We start from the raw sequence: 20,508 nt of genomic DNA on the forward strand, positions 1-20,508 counted from the left end.
TACTGAGCCACCCAGGTGTCCTTCCACCATGCTTTCTTTCCCTACTTGAAAATGGCTGAAATTGTAAGGACAACTAGAATAACCCCATGTAAACTTCAAAAGTTTTGTATTGCAGAAAATATAACTAATTAGTACATATGCTTTGTAACTTAATTGGAAGGTTCTCGGTGAGAAGAAATAAGACACACATTCACACATACAAAGTGTCATTCATTCTTTATGGAAGATTTGAGGAGTGTTTGCCTCTATGTACTATGAAAAATCTTTCAGAAATGTTGGGGATATGGCAAATAGAATCACTAAGATGTCTGAAGGCCTAGTACAGTATCTGATTGTGAAGGGTACACTGATCTATGTAAACCATGACATAAGGTCTCTGCAATATATACATATATACATATCACACCTTATGTTATGGTTTATATTATATATTAACCACAACCATATGAGTATATATAATACATTATATAATATGTTACATTATATATAGTCATGTACAGAGACCTTACATTTACAAACACAAATATATATATATAAAATACTTTATAAATGTGTTCCTATGTATAAAGTCTCTTATAGGCAGTGGATCCTCCAACTCCAGTCCATATGTCTTTTATTGTATGGTGACTCATGCTTCATTGTTTTATTAATTAACTAAGAACACATTTGTTTCATTGTCCAGCTAAAGTGGACCTTTAGGTCATATCTAATTACATGTAAACATAAAATTTCAAAAACCATAGCCTAAACACCACTTACTGCTATCTATAGTTTGTTGTTGGAAATGGTTTTGTGTGTGACAAAATTTTAATACTAACTTTAAAGATTTATATTTTATCATTGTTAAAGTTTTGTCATAAGGAGTACAACAGAGGTAACAGATGCATAAGTCATAATTTCTCATTCCATCTGGATCAGAAATAAAACATATTTTTATCATTAAGCATTTACATGATTCATCTTCCTTTCTAGTATTAAATATTTTAATTAAAAGCAATCATGAAGTCATTGATTTTAAGTCCAATGGTCACATCTATGATAATCGGATTGTTCTTAATGGCATCGACCTCAAAGCATTTCTTGATAGTCTGCCGGATGTGAAAATTGTCAAGATGATGTGTCCTGATGGAGGAGACAATGTAGAGAGCAGTAATACAGCTCTTAATATGCCTGTTATTCCTATGAATACCATTGTGGAAGCAGTTATCAAGATGATTAACAGAGGGCAAATTCAGATAACAATTAATGGGTTCTGAGATTTTGGTCAAGATGGAGGAGAAGTAGCAGGCTGAGACTACATCAGGTAGCAGGAGATCAGCTCGATAGCTTATCTAAACATTGCAAACACCTACAAATCCAACGGGAGATCGAAGAGAAGAAGAACAGCAACTCTAGAAACAGAAAATCATCCACTTTCTGAAAGGTAGGACTGGCGGAGAAGTGAATCTAAAACGACGGGAAGATAGACCGCGGGGGAGGGGCCGGCTCCCGGCAAGCGGCGGAGGAACTGAGCACAAAATCAGGACTTTTAAAAGTCTGTTCCACTGAGGGGCATTGCTCCAGAGGCTAAACCAGGGTGAAGCCCACGCGGGGTCAGCGTGGCCCCAGGTCCCGCAGGGTCCCAGAAGGATCGGGGGTTTCGGAGTGTCGCAGAGCTCCCAGGTATTAGAACGGAGAAGCCGGCTACAGAGACAGAGACGAGGACTGAGCTCTCAGCTCGGGGTTACCTTGAACTGGTCGCAGGCTGGGTGAGCTCGGAGTGCGGCTAGAGGCTGGGGATACAGGAGTGATTGGGTGCTGTCCTCTGGGGGCGCACTGAGGAGTGGGGCCCCAGGCTCTCGGCTCCTCCGGGCCGGAGACTAGAAGGCTGCCATTTTCATTCCCGTCCTCCAGAACCCTACGGAAAGCATTCAGGGAACAGAAGCTCCCAAAAGTGAACCCGAGCCGATTACTTAGTCCAGCCGAAAGTAAGGGCGGTGCAATCCTGCCTCGGGCAAAGACACTTGAGAGTCACTACAACAGGCCCCTCCCCCAGAAGATCAACAAAATATCCAGCCAGGATGAAGTTCATCTATCAAGGAAAGTAGGATCAGTTCCTAAGACAGCAGCGCAATTCCAGAGGAGGAGAGGAAAGCACGGAACTCATGGCTTTCTCCCCATGATTCTTTAGTCTTGCGGCTACTTCAATTTTTTTTTTCTTTTTTCAATTTTTTTTTCTTTTTTCTTTTTTCTTCTTCTGCTAAATTTTTTAAAACTTTTACCCTTTTCTTTTTTAACGTTTTTTGACTAGTCTATCTAAATATATATATTTTTTCTTAATTTTTTAATATTTTTTCTTTATTTGTTTTATTTTTTAAATTTTTTTCTTTTTCTTTTCTGAACCTCTTTTTATCCCCTTTCTCCCCCCCACAATTTGGGGTCTCTTCTGATTTGGTTACAGCGCATTTTTCTGGGGGTCTTTGCCACCCTTTTAGTATTTTATTTGCTCCTTTATATCCTCTTATCTGGACAAAATGACAAGGCGGAAAAAATCACCACAAACAAAAGAACAAGAGACAGTACCGAAGGCTAGGGACTTAATCAACACAGACATTGGTAATATGTCAGATCAAGAGTTCAGAATGACGATTCTGAACATTCTAGCCGGGCTCGAAAAAGGCATGGAAGATATTAGAGAAACCCTCTCTGGAGATATTAAAGCCCTTTCTGGAGAAATTAAAGAACTAAAATCTAACCAAGTTGAAATCAAAAAAGCTATTAATGAGGTGCAAACAAAAATGGAGGCTCTCACTGCTAGGATCAATGAGGCAGAAGAAAGGATTAGTGATATAGAAGACCAAATGACAGAGAATAAAGAAGCCGAACAAAAGAGGGACAAACAGCTACTGTACCATGAGGGGAGAATTCGAGAGATAAGTGACACCATAAGACGAAACAACATTAGAATAATTGGGATTCCAGAAGAAGAAGAAAGAGAGAGGGGAGCAGAAGGTCTATTGGAGAGAATTATTGGAGAGAATTTCCTTATATGGCAAAGGGAACAAGCATCAAAATCCAGGAGATGCAGAGAACCCCCCTCAAAGTCAACAAGAATAGGTCCACACCCCGTCACCTAATAGTAAAATTTACAAGTCTTAGTGACAAAGAGAAAATCCTGAAAGCAGCCCGAGAAAAGAAGTCGGTAACATACAATGGTAAAAATTTTAGATTGGCAGCAGACTTATCCACAGAGACCTGGCAGGCCAGGAAGAGCTGGCATGATATATTCAGAGCACTAAACTAGAAAAACATGCAGCCAAGAATACTCTATCCAGCTAGGCTATCATTGAAAATAGAAGGAGAGATAAAAAGCTTCCAGGACAAACAAAAACTGAAAGAATTTGCAAACACCAAACCAGCTCTACAGGAAATCTTGAAAGGGGTCCTCTAAGCAAAGAGAGAGCCTAAAAGTAGTAGATCAGAAAGGTACAGAGACAATATACAGTAACAGTCACCTTACAGACTAATAATGGCACTAAATTCATATCTCTCAATAGTTACCCTGAATGTTAATGGGCTAAATGCCCCAATCAAAAGACACAGGGTATCAGAATGGATAAAAAAACAAAACCCATCAATAAGTTGCCTACAAGAAACTCATTTTAGACGCAAAGACACCTCCAGATTTAAAGTGAGGGGGTGGAAAACAATTTTCCATGCTAATGGGCATCAGAAGAAAGCTGGGGTGGCAATCCTTATATCAGATCAATTAGATTTTAAGCCAAAGACTATAATAAGAGATGAGGAAGGACACTATATCCTACTCAAAGGGTCTGTCCAACAAGAAGATCTAACAATTTTAAATATCTATGCCCCTAACGTGGGAGCAGCCAACTATATCAACCAATTAATAACAAAATCAAAGAAACACATCAATAATAATAGAATAATAGTAGGGGACTTTAACACTCTCCTCACTGAAATGGATAGATCATCCAAGCAAAAGTTCAACAAGGAAATAAAAGCCTTAAATGACACACTGGACCAGATGGACATCACAGATCTATTCAGAACATTTCATCCCAAAGCAACAGAATACACATTCTTCCTTAGTGCACATGGAACATTCTCCAGAATAGATCACATCCTGGGTCACAAATCAGGTCTCAATCGATATCAAAAGATTAGGATCATTCCCTGCATATTTTCAGACCACAATGCTCTGAAGCTAGAACTCAATCACGAGAGGAAAGCTGGAAAGAACCCAAATACATGGAGACTAAACAGCATCCTTCTAAAGAATGAATGGGTCAACCAGAAAATTAAAGAAGAATTGAAAAAATTCATGGGAACAAATGATAATGAAAACACAACAGTTCAAAATCTGTGGGACACAGCAAAGGCAGTCCTGAGAGGAAAATATATAGCGGTACAAGCCTTTCTCAAGAAACAAGAAAGGTCTCAAGTACACAACCTAACCCTACACCTAAAGGAGCTGGAGAAAGAACAAGAAAGAAACCCTAAACCCAGCAGGAGAAGAGAAATCATAAAGATCAGAGCAGAAATCAATGAAATAGAAACCAAAAAAAAAAACAATAGAAAAAATCAATGAAACTAGGAGCTGGTTCTTTGAAAGAATCAATAAGATTGATAAACCCATGGCCAGACTCATCAAAAAGAAAAGAGAAAGGACCCAAATAAATAAAATCATGAATGAAAGAGGAAAGATCACAACTAACACCAAAGTAATACAGACAATTATAAGAACATACTATGAGCAACACTACGCCAACAAATTTGACAATCTGGAAGAAATGGATGCATTCCTAGAGACATATAAACTACCACAACTGAACCAGGAAGAAATAGAAAACCTGAACAGGCCCATAACCAGTAAGGAGATTGAAACAGTCATCAAAAATCTCCAAAGAAACAAAAGCCCAGGGCCATATGGCTTCCCAGGGGAATTCTACCAAACATTTAAAGAAGAACTAATTCCTATTCTCCTGAAACTGTTCCAAAAAATAGAAATGGAAGGAAAACTTCCGAACTCATTTTATGAGGCCAGCATCACCTTGAGCCCAAAACCAGACAAGGATCCCACCAAAAAAGAGAACTACAGACCAATATCCTTGATGAACTCAGACGCAAAAATTCTCGCCAAAATACTAGCCAATAGGATTCAACAGTACATTAAAAGGATTATTCAGCACGATCAAGTGGGATTTATTCCAGGGCTGCAGGGTTGGTTCAACATCTGCAAATCAATCAATGTGATACAACACATTAATAAAAGAAAGAACAAGAACCATATGATACTCTCAATAGATGCTGAAAAAGCATTTGACAAAGTACAGCATCCCTTCCTGATCAAAACTCTTCAAAGTGTAGGGATAGAGGGCACATACCTCAATATTTTCAAAGCCATCTATGAAAAACCCACCGCAAATATCATTCTCAATGGAGAAAAACTGAAAGCTTTTCCGCTAAGGTCAGGAACACGGCAGGGATGTCCATTATCACCACTGCTATTCAACATAGTACTAGAAGTCCTAGCCTCAGCAATCAGACAACAAAAAGAAATTAAAGGCATCCAAATTGGTAAAGAAGAAGTCAAACTATCACTCTTCGCAGATGATATGATACTATATGTGGAAAACCCAAAAGACTCCACTCCAAAACTGCTAGAACTTGTCCAAGAATTCAGTAACGTGTCAGGATATAAAATCAATGCACAGAAATCAGTTGCATATCTGTACACCAACAACAAGACAGAAGAAAGAGTAATGAAGGAGTCAATCCCATTTACAATTGTACCCAAAACTATAAGATACCTAGGAATAAACCTAACCAAAGAGGCTAAGAATCTATACACAGAAAATTATAAAGTACTCATGAAAGAAATTGAGGAAGACACAAAGAAATGGAAAAATATTCCATGCTCCTGGATTGAAAGAATAAATATTGTGAAAATGTCCATGCTACCTAAAGCAATCTACACATTTAATGCAATCCCTATCAAAATACCCTCCATTTTTTTCAAAGAAATGGAACAAATAATCCTCAAATTTATATGGAAGCAGAAAAGACCTCGAATAGCCAAAGGAATATTGAAAAAGAAAGCCAAAGTGGGTGGCATCACAATTCCGGACTTCAAGCTCTATTACAAAGCTGTCATCATCAAGACAGCATGGTACTGGCACAAAAACAGACACATAGATCAGTGGAACAGAATAGAGAGCCCAGAAATCGACCCTCAACTCTATGGTCAACTAATCTTCGACAAAGCAGGAAAGAATGTCCAATGGAAAAAAGACAGCCTCTTCAATAAATGGTGCTGGGAAAATTGGACAGCCACATGCAGAAAAATGAAATTGGACCACTTCCTTACACCACACACGAAAATAGACTCCAAATGGATGAAGGACCTCAATGTGAGAAAGGAATCCATCAAAATCCTTGAGGAGAATGCAGGCAGCAACCTCTTCGACCTCAGCCGTAGCAACATCTTCCTAGGAACAACGGCAAAGGCAAGGGAAGCAAGGGCAAAAATGAACTATTGGGACTTCATCAAGATCAAAAGCTTTTGCACAGCAAAGGAAACAGTTAACAAAACCAAAAGACAACTCACAGAATGGGAGAAGATATTTGCAAACGACATATCAGATAAAGGGCTAGTATCCAAAATCTATAAGGAACTTAGCAAACTCAACACCCAAAGAACAAACAATCCAATCAAGAAATGGGCGGAGGACATGAACAGACATTTCTGCAAAGAAGACATCCAGATGGCCAATAGACACATGAAAAAGTGCTCCACGTCACTCGGCATCAGGGAAATACAAATCAAAACCACAATGAGATATCACCTCACACCAGTCAGAATGGCTAAAATCAACAAGTCAGGAAATGACAGATGCTGGCGAGGATGCAGAGAAAGGGGAACCCTCCTCCACTGTTGGTGGGAATGCAAGCTGGTGCAACCACTCTGGAAAACAGCATGGAGGTTCCTCAAAATGTTGAAAATAGAACTACCCTATGACCCAGCAATTGCACTACTGGGTATTTACCCTAAAGATACAGACACAGTGATCCGAAGGGGCACGTGTACCTGAATGTTTATAGCAGCAATGTCTACAATAGCCAAACTATGGAAAGAACCTAGATGTCCATCAACAGATGAATGGATAAAGAAGAGGTGGTATATATACACAATGGAATACTATGCAGCCATCAAAAGAAATGAAATCTTGCCATTTGCGACGACGTGGATGGAACTGGAGCGTATCATGCTTAGTGAAATAAGTCAATCGGAAAAGACAACTATCATATGATCTCCCTGATATGAGGACATGGAGAAGCAACATGGGGGGTTAGGGGGATAGGAGAAGAATAAATGAAACAAGATGGGATTGGGAGGGAGACAAACCATAAATGACTCTTAATCTCACAAAACAAACTGGGGGTTGCTGGGGGGAGGTGGGATTGGGAGAGGGGGAGGGGCTTGTGGACATTGGGGAGGGTATGTGCTATCGTGAGTGCTGTGAAGTGTGTAAACCTGGCGATTAACAATTAATGGGTTCAGTATTAGCAATGGACTAGCAACTACCCAGATCAACAATAAAGCCACCACTGGAGAAGAGGTTCTTCATACCATTATTGTAACCACACGTTCTCAGTATGGGTTACCAGAAGATGCCATTGTGTACTGTAATTTTAATCAGTTATACAAAATCGACCCTTCTACTTTGCAGATGTGGGCAAATATTCTAAAGCGTGTTCCCAATAGTGTGCTGTGGCTGTTGCGTTTTCCAGCAGTAGGAGAACCTAATATTCAACAGTATGCACAAAACATGGGCCTTCCCCAAAACCGTATCATTTTTTCACCTGTTGCTCCTAAAGAGGAACATGTCAGGAGAGGCATGCTGGCCGATGTCTGCCTGGATACTCCCCTTTGTAATGGACACACCACAGGGATGGATGTCCTCTGGGCAGGAACACCTGTGGTCACTATGCCAAGAGAGACTCTTGCTTCTTGAGTTGCAGCTTCCAGCTCACTTGTTTAGGTTGTCTTGAGCTTATTGCTAAAAATAGACTAGAATATGAAGACATAGCTGTGAAACTGGGATCTGACCTAGAATACCTGAAGAAAATTCGTGGCAAAGTGTGGAAGCAGAGAATATCTAGCCTTCTGTTTATCACCAAACAATACACAATGGAACTAGAGTGGCTCTATCTGCAGTTGTGGGAGCACTATGCAGCTGGCAACAAACCTGATCACATGATTAAGCCTGTTGAAGTCACTGAGTCGGCCTAAATAAAGAAGATGCACAGGAGATTGCCCCTAATCCTGAGCCTCAACCTTCTGGGGAAAGGGAACTAGATAATGTACTTTTACTTATCTGTACGGTATTATGTTGCAGATGGGTGACAAACGATAATAGAATAGCACAGCCAGACTTGCTTCCTGTGTGATAGGGAGAGACATGAGATGGGAAACTGCTGTTCCAGAAGGAATCTACACAGAATTTTGCAGCAACTAGGTGGTACATAGGTCTAGAAGGTCTGATCTCCCTTGGTCTTCCATGGGATGGTTATTGTGGAGGGGAGATACAGATTGTCCAGCCGTTTTGTGATTCCATGGATTGATTGAATCTTCTGAATTAATTTTTTTCTTTATACTTTGGGTATTGGAGCTTTTAAAAATGTTTGGTTTCAGGTATTTTTATTCATGTGAAGTGTATATGATTCTCTTGAGATAAGATTTTAAGCTAAAATGTTGCTCCTTGTTTTAGTTTCTGAACTTTACAAATTAATGGGGACTTTGCTGGTGTAGTCTTTTTTATAGGTTTTATAAACCACTTGAGCCTATATTAGTCGTTTTAGTGTCTGACCTAATGTTTGGAGCTATCGGGGCTTTGTTGGTTTAGATGATGACTCAAATTTTTTTTTTTCTGGTCCGTTTCCCATTTCCTTCTTTTCCCTTCCCCTCCTTTAAAGTTTCTCCTATAACTCAGCTAACAAAATGAAGTCTGATTTTAAATACCCCAGAGTCTTTCTCTTAAACACATCATCTGGTGCCAAATGAAAATTCTTAGGAGTGATGATTAATTATGCAGGGCATAGTTGTGGTACTGTCACTGATGATAATAATATAGATTTTGGGGGGGGTCTAGTTTTGACCTATTTCACCAGTGTTTTACCTTTGACTGCCCCTCTATGCTGCTTTCAAAAGTGATAGTGTGTGATAAGATTTTTACCTTCCTTTCTCAAGTTTTTTTTTTTTTTTTTTTTTTTTTTTTTTTTTTTTTTTAGTGAATCCTGTTCTTCCTATTTCTTTCAGCAGAAATGAAATCCCAGGTAAGTATAAGTATTCATGTATTTGATCAGCAAGTCACACTTATCTTCAATACCTTAAATAACTTTCATCACAAAACATGTTAGAGGTAAAACGCTCTGAAGGACCAGCTATGTAAATGAGTAATTATTTTTCAGACCTTCTCGGGTATTATGTAATAATTGTCTTCTGGACTTGGTATTGAAGTCTGTACGGATCAGCCTCAGTAGTAGCAAGCAGCTTTGCTACTTGGTTTGGAGTACAAATTAGACTTTAGCCCTCATGGAGCTTGAGTTCTTGGTATTAAAACTCATAGGAATACAATTACTGAATTTCAACAAAGGATCGAGGGCTTGAGGCTTAAACAAGCCGACATATGAATATATGTTTCGTGTTGCTGTACTGTACTTATGCTCTCCAGTAACAGATATTTTTTTGTCTGCTAGTAGTGTTCTAGATTATAATGTCTTTCCAAAGCGCTGAGGCAGTGCACCTATTCTGTAGTTGCAGCTGATGCCTGAATGTATCCTAACTGACAAATTATTGATGAATAAGAACTTGAATTTCTGAAAGATTTTTACTATTAACCAAAATCTGAGCAAGGAGTCTCAAATTTAATTCTTGCCAGAATTACATGTTAAATGAACTGTGTACCTTTTAAAAATGTAAATCAAGAAACATCCATATAGGGATTTAATTTACTTTTTACCCGATGGAACTACCAGTCAGAGGTTGCCAGCATGGTTGCAGATAAACTGATGTTTGAAATTCACAAAACTACTTACTGTGGAATAGGAGAATATACTTCGAGTGCCCTCAAGGCTGTGACCTTACAGCCATTTTACATAGCACATCATTCTTCCTATAGGGATGAACTTTTTTCCTGGCACAAAAAGTAGCCACTCTGGTTGAAGCTTTGCTTATTGTAATAAGCTTTTGTTTCCAGGTAACATGTCTGCAGAAGACTTAATTTTGAATGGAGCTATAGATATATCACTGGAAACTAATTGTTTTTTCTATTATACTCTGCTTTCTCAGAAAAGTAAAACATTTAAATTGTGCTACAGAAATCCAGATGTTGTCTTGCGATCTTTAAACAATAAATAAATGATTTGCCCTTAAAAAAAAAAAGCAATCATGAAACCAGTACCATTACAGAACAAATCCAATTGCTGTATTAAAATACAATATTTAATATTTTTCTTTAGCTTATATTTTTTCACTAATTAAATCAAAAGGAATATAGCATAGATGTTGTTAGAAATTTCTTATTTTTTAACAGATGTAAAACCCCCTTTTTTTCCCAAGGCCCTTAAAAAGTACAATCAAGGCATATTTGGATAATGACTTAAGAGTGACAGGGCTGCTAATCATATCTATTTTATATGTATCCAATCATCACAATAATAACTGCCTAATTTGGTGTGCACAATCCAAATCGCAGTTGATGGTATGGTAATAGGCATTTTAATTTTTGATGTTTAATCAGTTGTTTATAGGAATATAGTCATTTAATGTTTTTGTTGTTTATACAGATATGTAATTTTGTCTCATTTTTACTCATTCCCTGATCTGCAGTTAAGCATATATAATAGTCACTGCTGAAATTCCTTTTCATTGTATGCATTACATTATATGCTTTAGGCACAAAGCAAGAGAAAATAATGGAGCTTTGAAATAGTTATGCTTCTTGTCTGCAATGAATGTAAGATAATTGCATTAAGAAAGAACAGCACAATGTTGTGCTTTAACAAACAGGAAATGGTTATCATTGTCCAACAAAGAATAAAATAAACTATGTAGATTAAGACTGCCTTGATCCAACATGAATCATGCACAACTAACACATTTATCCCAAATGTCTTTGAAATAGGAGAAAAGACTCATTTGAATGAAGAGCTGGAAACAGGTTAAGCTGCATTTCAGTAAAAGCAGAAAAATAAGAATCTTTTGTCAAGAATATAAATTGTTCTTACTTCTTTGAGACAAAAAAAAATGTAATGGCCATCTCCATGTAATAGATTTAAGGAAAATAATCATATCTGTATGATTATTACAAACATACATAACAAAGTATGTTAATGCATGATAAAACATGCATGAACAGGTATTGATTTCACAAACACACATGCACACACACATATTTTTATGTGTATGTGCAAAGATAAAATGGGCTTATAGAAAAAAGTTTATTTATGAAACAAGATGGGATTGGGAGGGAGACAAACCATAAATGACTCTTAATCTCACAAAACAAACTGGGGGTTGCTGGGGGGAGGTGGGATTGGGAGAGGGGGAGCGGGCTATGGACATTGGGGAGGGGAGGCGAACCATAAGAGACTATGGACTCTGAAAAACAACCTGAGGGTTTTGAAGGGTCAGGGGTGGGAGGTTGGGGGAACAGGTGGTGGGTAATGGGGAGGGCACGTTTTGCATGGAGCACTGGGTGTTGTGCAAAAAGAATGAATACTGTTACACTGAAAAAATAAATAAAATGGAAAAAAAAAAAAAAAAAAAAAAAAAAAAAGTTTATTTATCTACACAGATTTCCATATACATATAAACTAATTTGTGTGTATACATTATTTTAAATTCTTACTATAATCACATAAATAAAGACCAGCATAATTTTATAAATTGAGAGCCCATGGTTTAGGAATTTTAAGTAATTTACCTAAACTGACCAGTTAACATATGTCGAAGCAAGGAATCAATTCAAGTTTGTCTGACTATTCAACCAATACTTTTGAACACTTCTGTGCACTAAAGAATTCAAAGTATAGGCTGATAATGGATGCAAGCTTATGTAAGTGTTCAGAATATGAAGGAAGTTCAGTCTTATCAAAATTTGTTACAGTACAGTAGAAAATTGCTGTGAAAAATTATATGATTCTCTTTAGAATATATATAGTAAAATAAAAGCATCCATATACTTGAAATAAAATTTTTCATTCATGAAAGCAATTTCTTTCTACTGAAATTTCTTAAACCTCCATTTTGTACATAAGACTCAGGTGCAAAAAAATGTTTCCATATAGTATCAAATATTTGCTTACATTCTCACTTAATATTTATTTAAATTTGTTACAACAAAATTCTAAACAACACTGGTATATCTACTACTATTTTTTCCAATAATGTGCATTCACTGTACTACAATATCACTATACAAAGATACTTCAATAATCTTTTAGAAAAACGAGCAATAAGTTAATCCTGATCCTACATTATTTGGTATAATTATTCATGCAACTGTTTTTATTCAACAGATATTTATCTTCTACATGTCTCACAAAATTCTACTTGTCAATTTATAGGGGTTTTATTTAGTTTTGTTTTGTTTTGAAGAGACAGAGAGAGAGACTGTGCTTGAGCAGGAGAAGGGGCAGAGGGAGACAGAGAGACACAATCTTAAGCAGGCTCCCAGGGCTCTATCTCACAACCTTGAGGTCATGACCAAGGCCAAAATCAAGAGTCGGCTATGTAACTGACTAAGCCACCCAGATTCCCCTCAAGTATATAGTCTTGAACGAAACAAGTTTCCGTTCTTGTTGGGTATACTATTTGGAGACAGAGTAGGGGGAGACAAAAGCACAGATGACTGCAAACCAGACAAAACAATATTTCATATGCTTATATGTGCCTTGAAAAAAAATGTTACATGGTAAGGAGGAAAGACAGCAATGAGGAATTCTGTTTTACATACAGTGTTCAGAAAAGAAAAAAAAAAAAAAAACTTGTGATACTTGAGAATAATCTAATATGATATAGTAAAATAAATCCTGGAAGACTTAGTAGACATACAAGTATAAAGGGGGTAAGAAAAAAATGAACAATTTTCTGTTTCTAAACTTTCCCTTAAATTTTGAAGATTAAATGGCTCATACAATTTGAAATATCCATGCATTTGTTCCATTTCTAATAGATGATTTGATAGTGATCTGGTCAAAGTAGCCACACTCCACTCTTTACTGTCTTTCCACAGGAAAGATTTTTTTTTAAAGATTTTATTTGTTTATTTGACACAGAGAGCAAGAGAGCACAAGCAGCGGGAACAGTAGAAGGCAAGGAAGAAGCAGGCTCCCTGATGTGGGGCTTGATCCCAGGAGCCTGGGATCATGACCCAAGCTGACGGCAGACACTTAATATTCTGAGTCACCCAGACACCCCAGGAAAGATCTTTGTCAATGAAATTAAAAAAAAAAAAAAAAAAAAGGAGATGTGGCAAAATCAGAAGTGATTTACCAAAAGAAATATCTTCTTAAGGAAAAATAATGTAATAATATTTCTGGAATATTCCCCCCCACTTAAATATATTTACTATTTGTTCAAAAGTATAAAAACATTGAAAAATGTTTAAATTTTTTACTAATGGGTAACTTTGGGATTTGGTGCAGTAACGTGTAACAAATTTTTAATATATGATTTTGTTGCTTCCAAGACCAGATTTAGTTATAATTTGGGAGGACCAAAGAAACAAATATAAGCTTCCTTTCCAGTAGATAAACTACATATAAGAAGCAGTCTAAAATCTTGATTAAAAAAAAAAGGTAGTTCTCAAAGTTACAGTGACATTTCTTTTTTTTTATATGTATATATATATATATATTTTATTTCTTATTTTTTATAAACATATAATGTATTTTTATCCCCAGGGGTACAGGTCTGTGAATCGCCAGGTTTACACACTTCATAGCGCTCACCATAGCACATACCCTCCCCAATGTCCATAACCCCCCTCCCCCTCTCCCACCCCCGCATCAGTGACTTTTCTTATAGAAATCTATTAGGATGAAAGAAAAATAATGATTTTATTATTTTTTATTCAATTTTACTAGTTATGCAACAATTCTCTGAAATAAAAAGGAAAATATTATATAATAAATATAATATTCAAACATGTGTGACAGTTTTTCTCTATCTAGAAAAACAAAATAAATATATATTTTAGTCTTGAGTTTTTTTTTTTTTGGCTGTTTGCTAGTGAATAAAGTTGCTTTTCCAAAAATGACTTTTCCACTCCACCATCATCTTTTAACTAAAAAAATACAAATGTAAGAGATTTGGACAACTAACATTAATCTATGAGAAAAGTTGTAGTTTGATGGCTCACAGCATAGACTTTGGAGCCAGACCAAATAGCCATAGCGCTCAGAGAATATATTTGACCTCAGTTCCATCTCAATTTCCGTATTTGAAAAGGGAAATTGTACTTACTCCCTGATAAGGTTGTTGTGAGGTTTTTAATAAATAACATTTTGTAAAGGCTTAGCATGGTATGGGGCACTAAGAATAGACGTCTAGTGGACCACTGAAAATCATGCGTTCTGGAATTAGAAAGATAGGGTACAAATCCATGTTACATACCTGACTACTTAGTTATGTGACTACAGCTAGCCTAATCACTCTAGCACTCAGTTTCCACATCTATGCAACTGGGATTTTTAAAATTCCCTGTGTGATCAGCACTCATTAATTGGGATATTCTAAGTAGAGGTCTCAACACAGTTAGTGCTTCATTGTGCTTCATCCTTAATTATTGTCACCTGACACATCATTGATAGCAGCAGGAGGGGGAGTGAAGGAATAGTAAATGCCTAATGTGATCTAATGTTGGTGATCATGATGATTATTTCTGATAAAGATAGTATTCAACTACTGGAAATTTTACTTCAAAAAATGTCTTTTTTAGGGGTGCCTGGGTGGCTCAGAGTGTTAAGCCTCTGCCTTCAGCTCAAGTCATTATCTCAGAGAACTGGGATCAAGCCCCACATCAGGCTCTCTGCTTAGCAGGGTGCCTGCTTCCCCCTCTCTCTCTGCCTGCTCCTCTGCCGAATTATGATCTCTTGCTCTGTGTCAAATAAATAAATAAAATCTTTTTAAATAGTCGTTTATAAATTAAATATTAAAACAAAGTCCTGTGCGCTAAGTAATCTTACAAGAAGAAAAATGTCTATTATTTTGCTTACATAGAAAAATCAAGTTTTTTTAATCTTCATATAAATAAAATTGATAGAAACAGAAGTTCATTCTACTTAAATAAACAAATAAAAATAAAATTCCCTATGGTGTGTATACACCATTCTGAAAATATATGTAAATATATCATAATGTGGATGTATTTGTGTTTATAATAATTTTTATGTAATTGCAGCAGAGATGGGAAATTATGCTTAATGGTATAGATTATAAAAACACAGAACAAATAGTCTGTCTTTTTCTATGTAGACTGGATGCTACAACTGAAGATTTAAAATCCCATATCATGCTGCCTTTGGCTATATCATTTGAACCTAGAATTCCTTTAGTTTCCTACTTTCAAGGACTCATTATTATGTATAAGTCAAAATTTTTAAGACTAGAAGATTCTTAGAATAAATACACCATTAGATCAGGGATTTTGTCTAATTTGTTTGCCCTCTATTGAGAATGGTACCTGGTAAATAATGCATATAATTCTATAATTACTCACCTAATATGAATGGTGCTCTTATTTTATTTACTTGTTCAGTTTTCATACTACCTTTGACTTCATACCCACCATAAGTCTAAATTCATGGTCTATGTGTCTACTGCTAATATGTGTGTTTTTGTTTTTTGTTTTGTTTTGTTTTAAGATTGATCAGTTGATTTGAGAGAGAGAGAGCAAGCATGAGTGGGGGAAGTGCAGAGGGAGCCAAAGAGAGAATCCACAGATTCCCTACTGAACATAGAGTCCGACACAGGGCTTAATTTTATGACCCTGAGATCATGACCTGAACCAAAACTAAGAGTCACTAAGGCACCTCTATTTTGTGTGCCTTCTTGAGTATTTCTTCAGTCATAGTACTTCGAAGTTAAAGACTATCCTTCTATTAAGATGAACCAGGAAACCCCACAGCTATCTACATCATTTATGTATTTGACAGAGAGAGATACAAGTAGGCAGAGAGGCAGGCAGAGAGAGTGAGAGGGAAGCAGGTTCCCTGCCGAGCAGAGAGCCCGATGCGGGACTCGATCCCAGGACCCTGAGATCATGACCTGAGCCGAAGGCAGCGGCTTAAACCACTGAGCCACCCAGGCGCCCCCCCTCTATCTACATCATTGAAGATTCTTTTCTCACTTTCTGTGGCTTATGATAAGCAAATTTTTTTTTTTTTAAGTAGAATGTCCCCAGAAAATCTCCCATAAACAATAAAACACCATCCAGAATTCTGTGAGTTTTTCTGATTCCTTAGGTCAAGATCACTGAGTTGTAATATTATCTGAGAATCTGTGAAGATTTGAGTAAGCATAATTAGCAATACTGCTAAGATCTAAGAAACTTAAACCATCTGTCTATTACCCAGTGCTTTGATGCACTGTCAGTGTACTTGATGGGAATATGAGGAAAGACTGGCTCAATCTGATCAGACATTTTACAATATGTTTGTTTTACTGGAGTTGTTAGAAACATAATGCTCATATTTATTCAGTGAATCTGACATGTATTTTGTGAACAATTATTGGGCAGCTAGTAATGTACATAGTCAAATATTCCCAAAGAAATATAAGGTCATGAATAAGCAAGTACTTAGAGCTGAATTACATATTCTGAATATTTCGAGTGTATTAACAGACATTTTCAAACTTCAGAAGCAGTGAACTTTCAAATATTTTGTTGCCATTTGCCTAATTTTATGCCATATAACAACTAAATTAAAAAATTATATTCTAAATATATCTAAAAGTCAGACTCTGTTGTAGATATTTAGAATACCTCAGTGAACAAAAGAAAGATCCTTAAATTTGTGGAGCTTACATTCTGCTGAAAGAGACAAAGAATAAGCAATGGTTATAATTACTAAGTAAATTTCATAGTACCTTTGAAAATGGTTATTTTGTTATTAGGAAAAAAAAGAGAGAGAGAAAGAAACCAGAAAAAGAAAGAACATGACCATGTGAGAGTTGGTGTATAGGGGATTGAAAAGAAATTTAATATTGAGTAATTAGTATATGTCTCATTGAGAACTTAATATTTGGGAAGATGCTTGGATGAAGTGAAGTAGTTAGTTAGCCATGTGGATATCTAGGAGCGCAGTGTTCTAGAAAGAGAGGAATGGGTGTAAAGGCTGAGACTTGAGAACATCTCTCAGGTTCAAGGAATAGAAAATAGGCCCATAAGTTTGAACTGGAGTTTGGGGAGTGGGACAGAGAGTGGATGAGATGCAAAAGTTAATAAGGATTTCAGATCCTGTAAGCACTTGATACCACTAAAGGACTTTGATCCTTATACTGAATGAAACAGCGATACCAAGGTTTTGCAGAGCAGCATGATTTCACTTGCCCTTATAATAACCAGTGTGATTGTTGATTTTCCACATCATTGTCAGTAAGTATCACATACGTAATAAACATTCTTTCACTTTTTTTAAGAATTATTTTTCCAGAACAGTCATGAAAATGTAATTTCTATGATGTTGAGGTCTAAATGTTATGTGTTATGCTAACTCCACAGAGTGTGTTTGTGTTGGCCCCATAAGTAAGAATTCTAAAAAACAAAAAAACAAAACAAAACAAAAAGCAAACAAAAAAACACACATAATACTTGATTAAGTGTAAAATTGTTCATTCAACTAACAAGTGTTTTGAAACTTTCTGTTAAAAACCTAGCGCTAAAGATACAGTAATGAATGAAATATGAAAATCATTGACGACAATGTAACTTATAGGTCAAGATAATCCACGTGTCAGTGAATACATTCAGCTTTTGCTTAAAATCTGGAAGTAGAGAGAACTCTTTTTACTAAACCCTTTCCATAATATTTTGATTCTAGCGTTTATGAAACTACTACACAAATCTGCAGGTACTGAGAGGACAACAGATGGTTGAGACTCTACTCACAATTCAATCACATATTTTAAAAAGATTTATCTTAAAGAGACATGAGTATGCAAGCAGGGGAATGGGCAGAAGGAGAGGAGAGGGTAAGAATCTCAAGAAGACTCCCCATTGGGCACAAAGCCTGACACACGGCTAAATCTCATGACCCTGAGAAAGTATTACCTGAGTCCATGACCTGAGTCCATGATCTGAGCTGAAATCAGGAGTCAGATACTTAACTGACGGAGCCACCCAGGCACCGGGCAATTCAATCGCATTAATAATAACATCCGTTCTTGGGGCACCTGGGTGGCTCAGTGGGTTAAACCTCTGCCTTCAGCTCAGGGCATGATCTCAGGGTCCTGGGATCGAGTCCCAAGTTGGGCTCTCCGCTCAGCGGGAGACTGCTTTTCCTTCCTCTCTCTCTATCTGCCTCTCTGCCTATTTGTGCTCTCTCTGTTAAATAAATAAATATATTTAAAAAAATAATAATAACATCCGTTCTGCATTTGACTACAGAGCAGTCTCAGCAGTCACATGGTGATTCAGAACATAGTAAAACCTCTGGTCCTTCCTGTCTTGCTCTTGTGGAATCTTCTGAGTAGCTTCCACTGCTTGTGACCTTGAGGTTGAGAAAAAGTCTTGTTTTTGAATTCTTTCATTATCCCACTCTAAAAATCCAGGTAAAAATTGTTCTATAAAATGTGATTACATATCTGAAAGTTTTACCATGTAATTTGTTAAAGTGCTATAGATAATAAAGTATTTGCATGTATTAGAAAGCCAATCTTTGAGCTTCAAGCTCCTCATCTGCAAACCTGACATACTACTAAATCTACCTCCCTAAGTTATTGTGAGAATTTTAAAGATAAATTTGTGGCAGTGCCTTGATTAGCCCTGAATTCACAACATTTTATTAATTAAAGTAGTTATAGATGTTATTTCACCCCTAATTACAATTTAAATTTAAAGGTTAAATGACCAATTTTTTTAAGTAAGTTATCTCCATGAACTGAATTTGTCAATTTATGATATTCAGGACAAATTGTATGATGTTGATTCCTAGCCCAGTTCTTAGAAACTCTATCTACTTCAACATTCTATTGTGTATCTTAATTGCTTTCTTAAATTATAAAAACAAAACTTTAACCTGTTTGCAGAATTATAATGTGTATATTTATACAAAAATCACTCTTAAAACATATTTTTAATTAATAAGCATAAGGTAGATTAAGAAAATTGACAATTTAATACTGTTATATAGTAGTTATAAAATAATTTTATTTTCTAGAATTCTAGATGATGACAGAGCTGGGATTAACCATTTAAGGATCCATCAGTGTAATGTACATCTGAAGGCAAAACAGGATATTTTTTTGAATACCAGAAGTGGTTTTGGAAAAGAGAAAATTGAATTAATAATTAATTATTTTTTTCTAAAAGGTCCTCATTTGGCAGGTTCAAAAAGCAGATGGCTCATTGAGACTGACAGAAGCTTATTAAGATTTGAAAATAGTGATTCTCTCTATTGGTTTTGCCATGCCAGTACAGTTCAACCCATAAGAGAAAGGTAGTTTTTTGTTAAAAAAAAAAAAAAAAGCAGGTGTATTGGGAATGGTGTAGAAATTAACTAGTTTCCTTTCTATAAAAACAGTATAAAAGTATTTATAAGATTTAATATAAAAGGGACTATGGTTGTTGTAAAGTGCAAGGTGTAATGCCAAAAGTGAATTCAGGCTACTTCTTGGCTTGCAACCACCATTAAAGCACTTCTTCCAGTGAATAATGTATTATTTGCCTTGGGCCCATCAGAAATTGAATAAGAAACTCAATATTTGGTGGACTTTTTGTATATTGAAGAGACCATATCCAATATTTAGAGGTATTCATTGGCTCTAACTACCAAATCACTGTTTTCTTTATCAAAATTCACTGCACAGTAGAACAGTAAACCCTAGTGTTTTGAATTATGCTGCATATAAAACTCTTCTATCATTTTTTTTGCTTCAAAAAAAGTTTTATGATATAGTTTTCACTATAGACTCTGCCAAGAAAACCCTGATCATGTGGATTCTCCATACATAAAAGCATACTAAATGCAATAAAAAAGAAAACATCCACATAATACTTGAATAGGTGGTTATAGGTTCTGAGTCATTCCTATCCTCTTCTGACACTTTGCCTCTGACATAATGCAACAGGTATAATCAACACAGCATAAGGCAGATAAAAGAAGAGACTGTGATTAGTAGATACAAGTACTAAAATAGCTGAAAACAATAATTTTGGAAAGCTGTTGCATAACATCTTATTGATGATAAAACAGCTCTCTGGTTCCCGTAGCTAAGGA

At 36.3% G+C, this 20,508-nt stretch overlaps 1 protein-coding gene across 1 annotated transcript; it reads left to right on the forward strand.

Moving 5' to 3' along the window:
* The first annotated feature begins 283 nt into the window (after positions 1-283).
* Positions 284-8,296, forward strand: LOC123936825 (UDP-N-acetylglucosamine--peptide N-acetylglucosaminyltransferase 110 kDa subunit-like). Its single transcript, XM_045997388.1, has 4 exons — positions 284-341; positions 973-1,249; positions 7,559-7,935; positions 8,046-8,296. Exons 1-4 carry the CDS (start codon positions 284-286, stop codon positions 8,294-8,296), a joined length of 963 nt encoding a protein of 320 aa, XP_045853344.1.
* Positions 8,297-20,508: the final 12,212 nt, after the last annotated feature.

Source organism: Meles meles, chromosome 2, assembly GCF_922984935.1.
Source record: "Meles meles chromosome 2, mMelMel3.1 paternal haplotype, whole genome shotgun sequence".
Taxonomy (NCBI): Eukaryota; Metazoa; Chordata; class Mammalia; order Carnivora; family Mustelidae; genus Meles; species Meles meles.

Coding starts and splice junctions, on each gene's coding strand:
- LOC123936825 (XM_045997388.1), top strand. CDS start 284: ATGGCAAATAGAATCACTAAGATGTCTGAAGGCCTAGTACAGTATCTG. Junction 342..972: donor ACAGTATCTGATTGTGAAGG/GTACACTGATCT, acceptor CTTCCTTTCTAG/TATTAAATATTTTAATTAAA. Junction 1,250..7,558: donor ATTCAGATAACAATTAATGG/GTTCTGAGATTT, acceptor AACAATTAATGG/GTTCAGTATTAGCAATGGAC.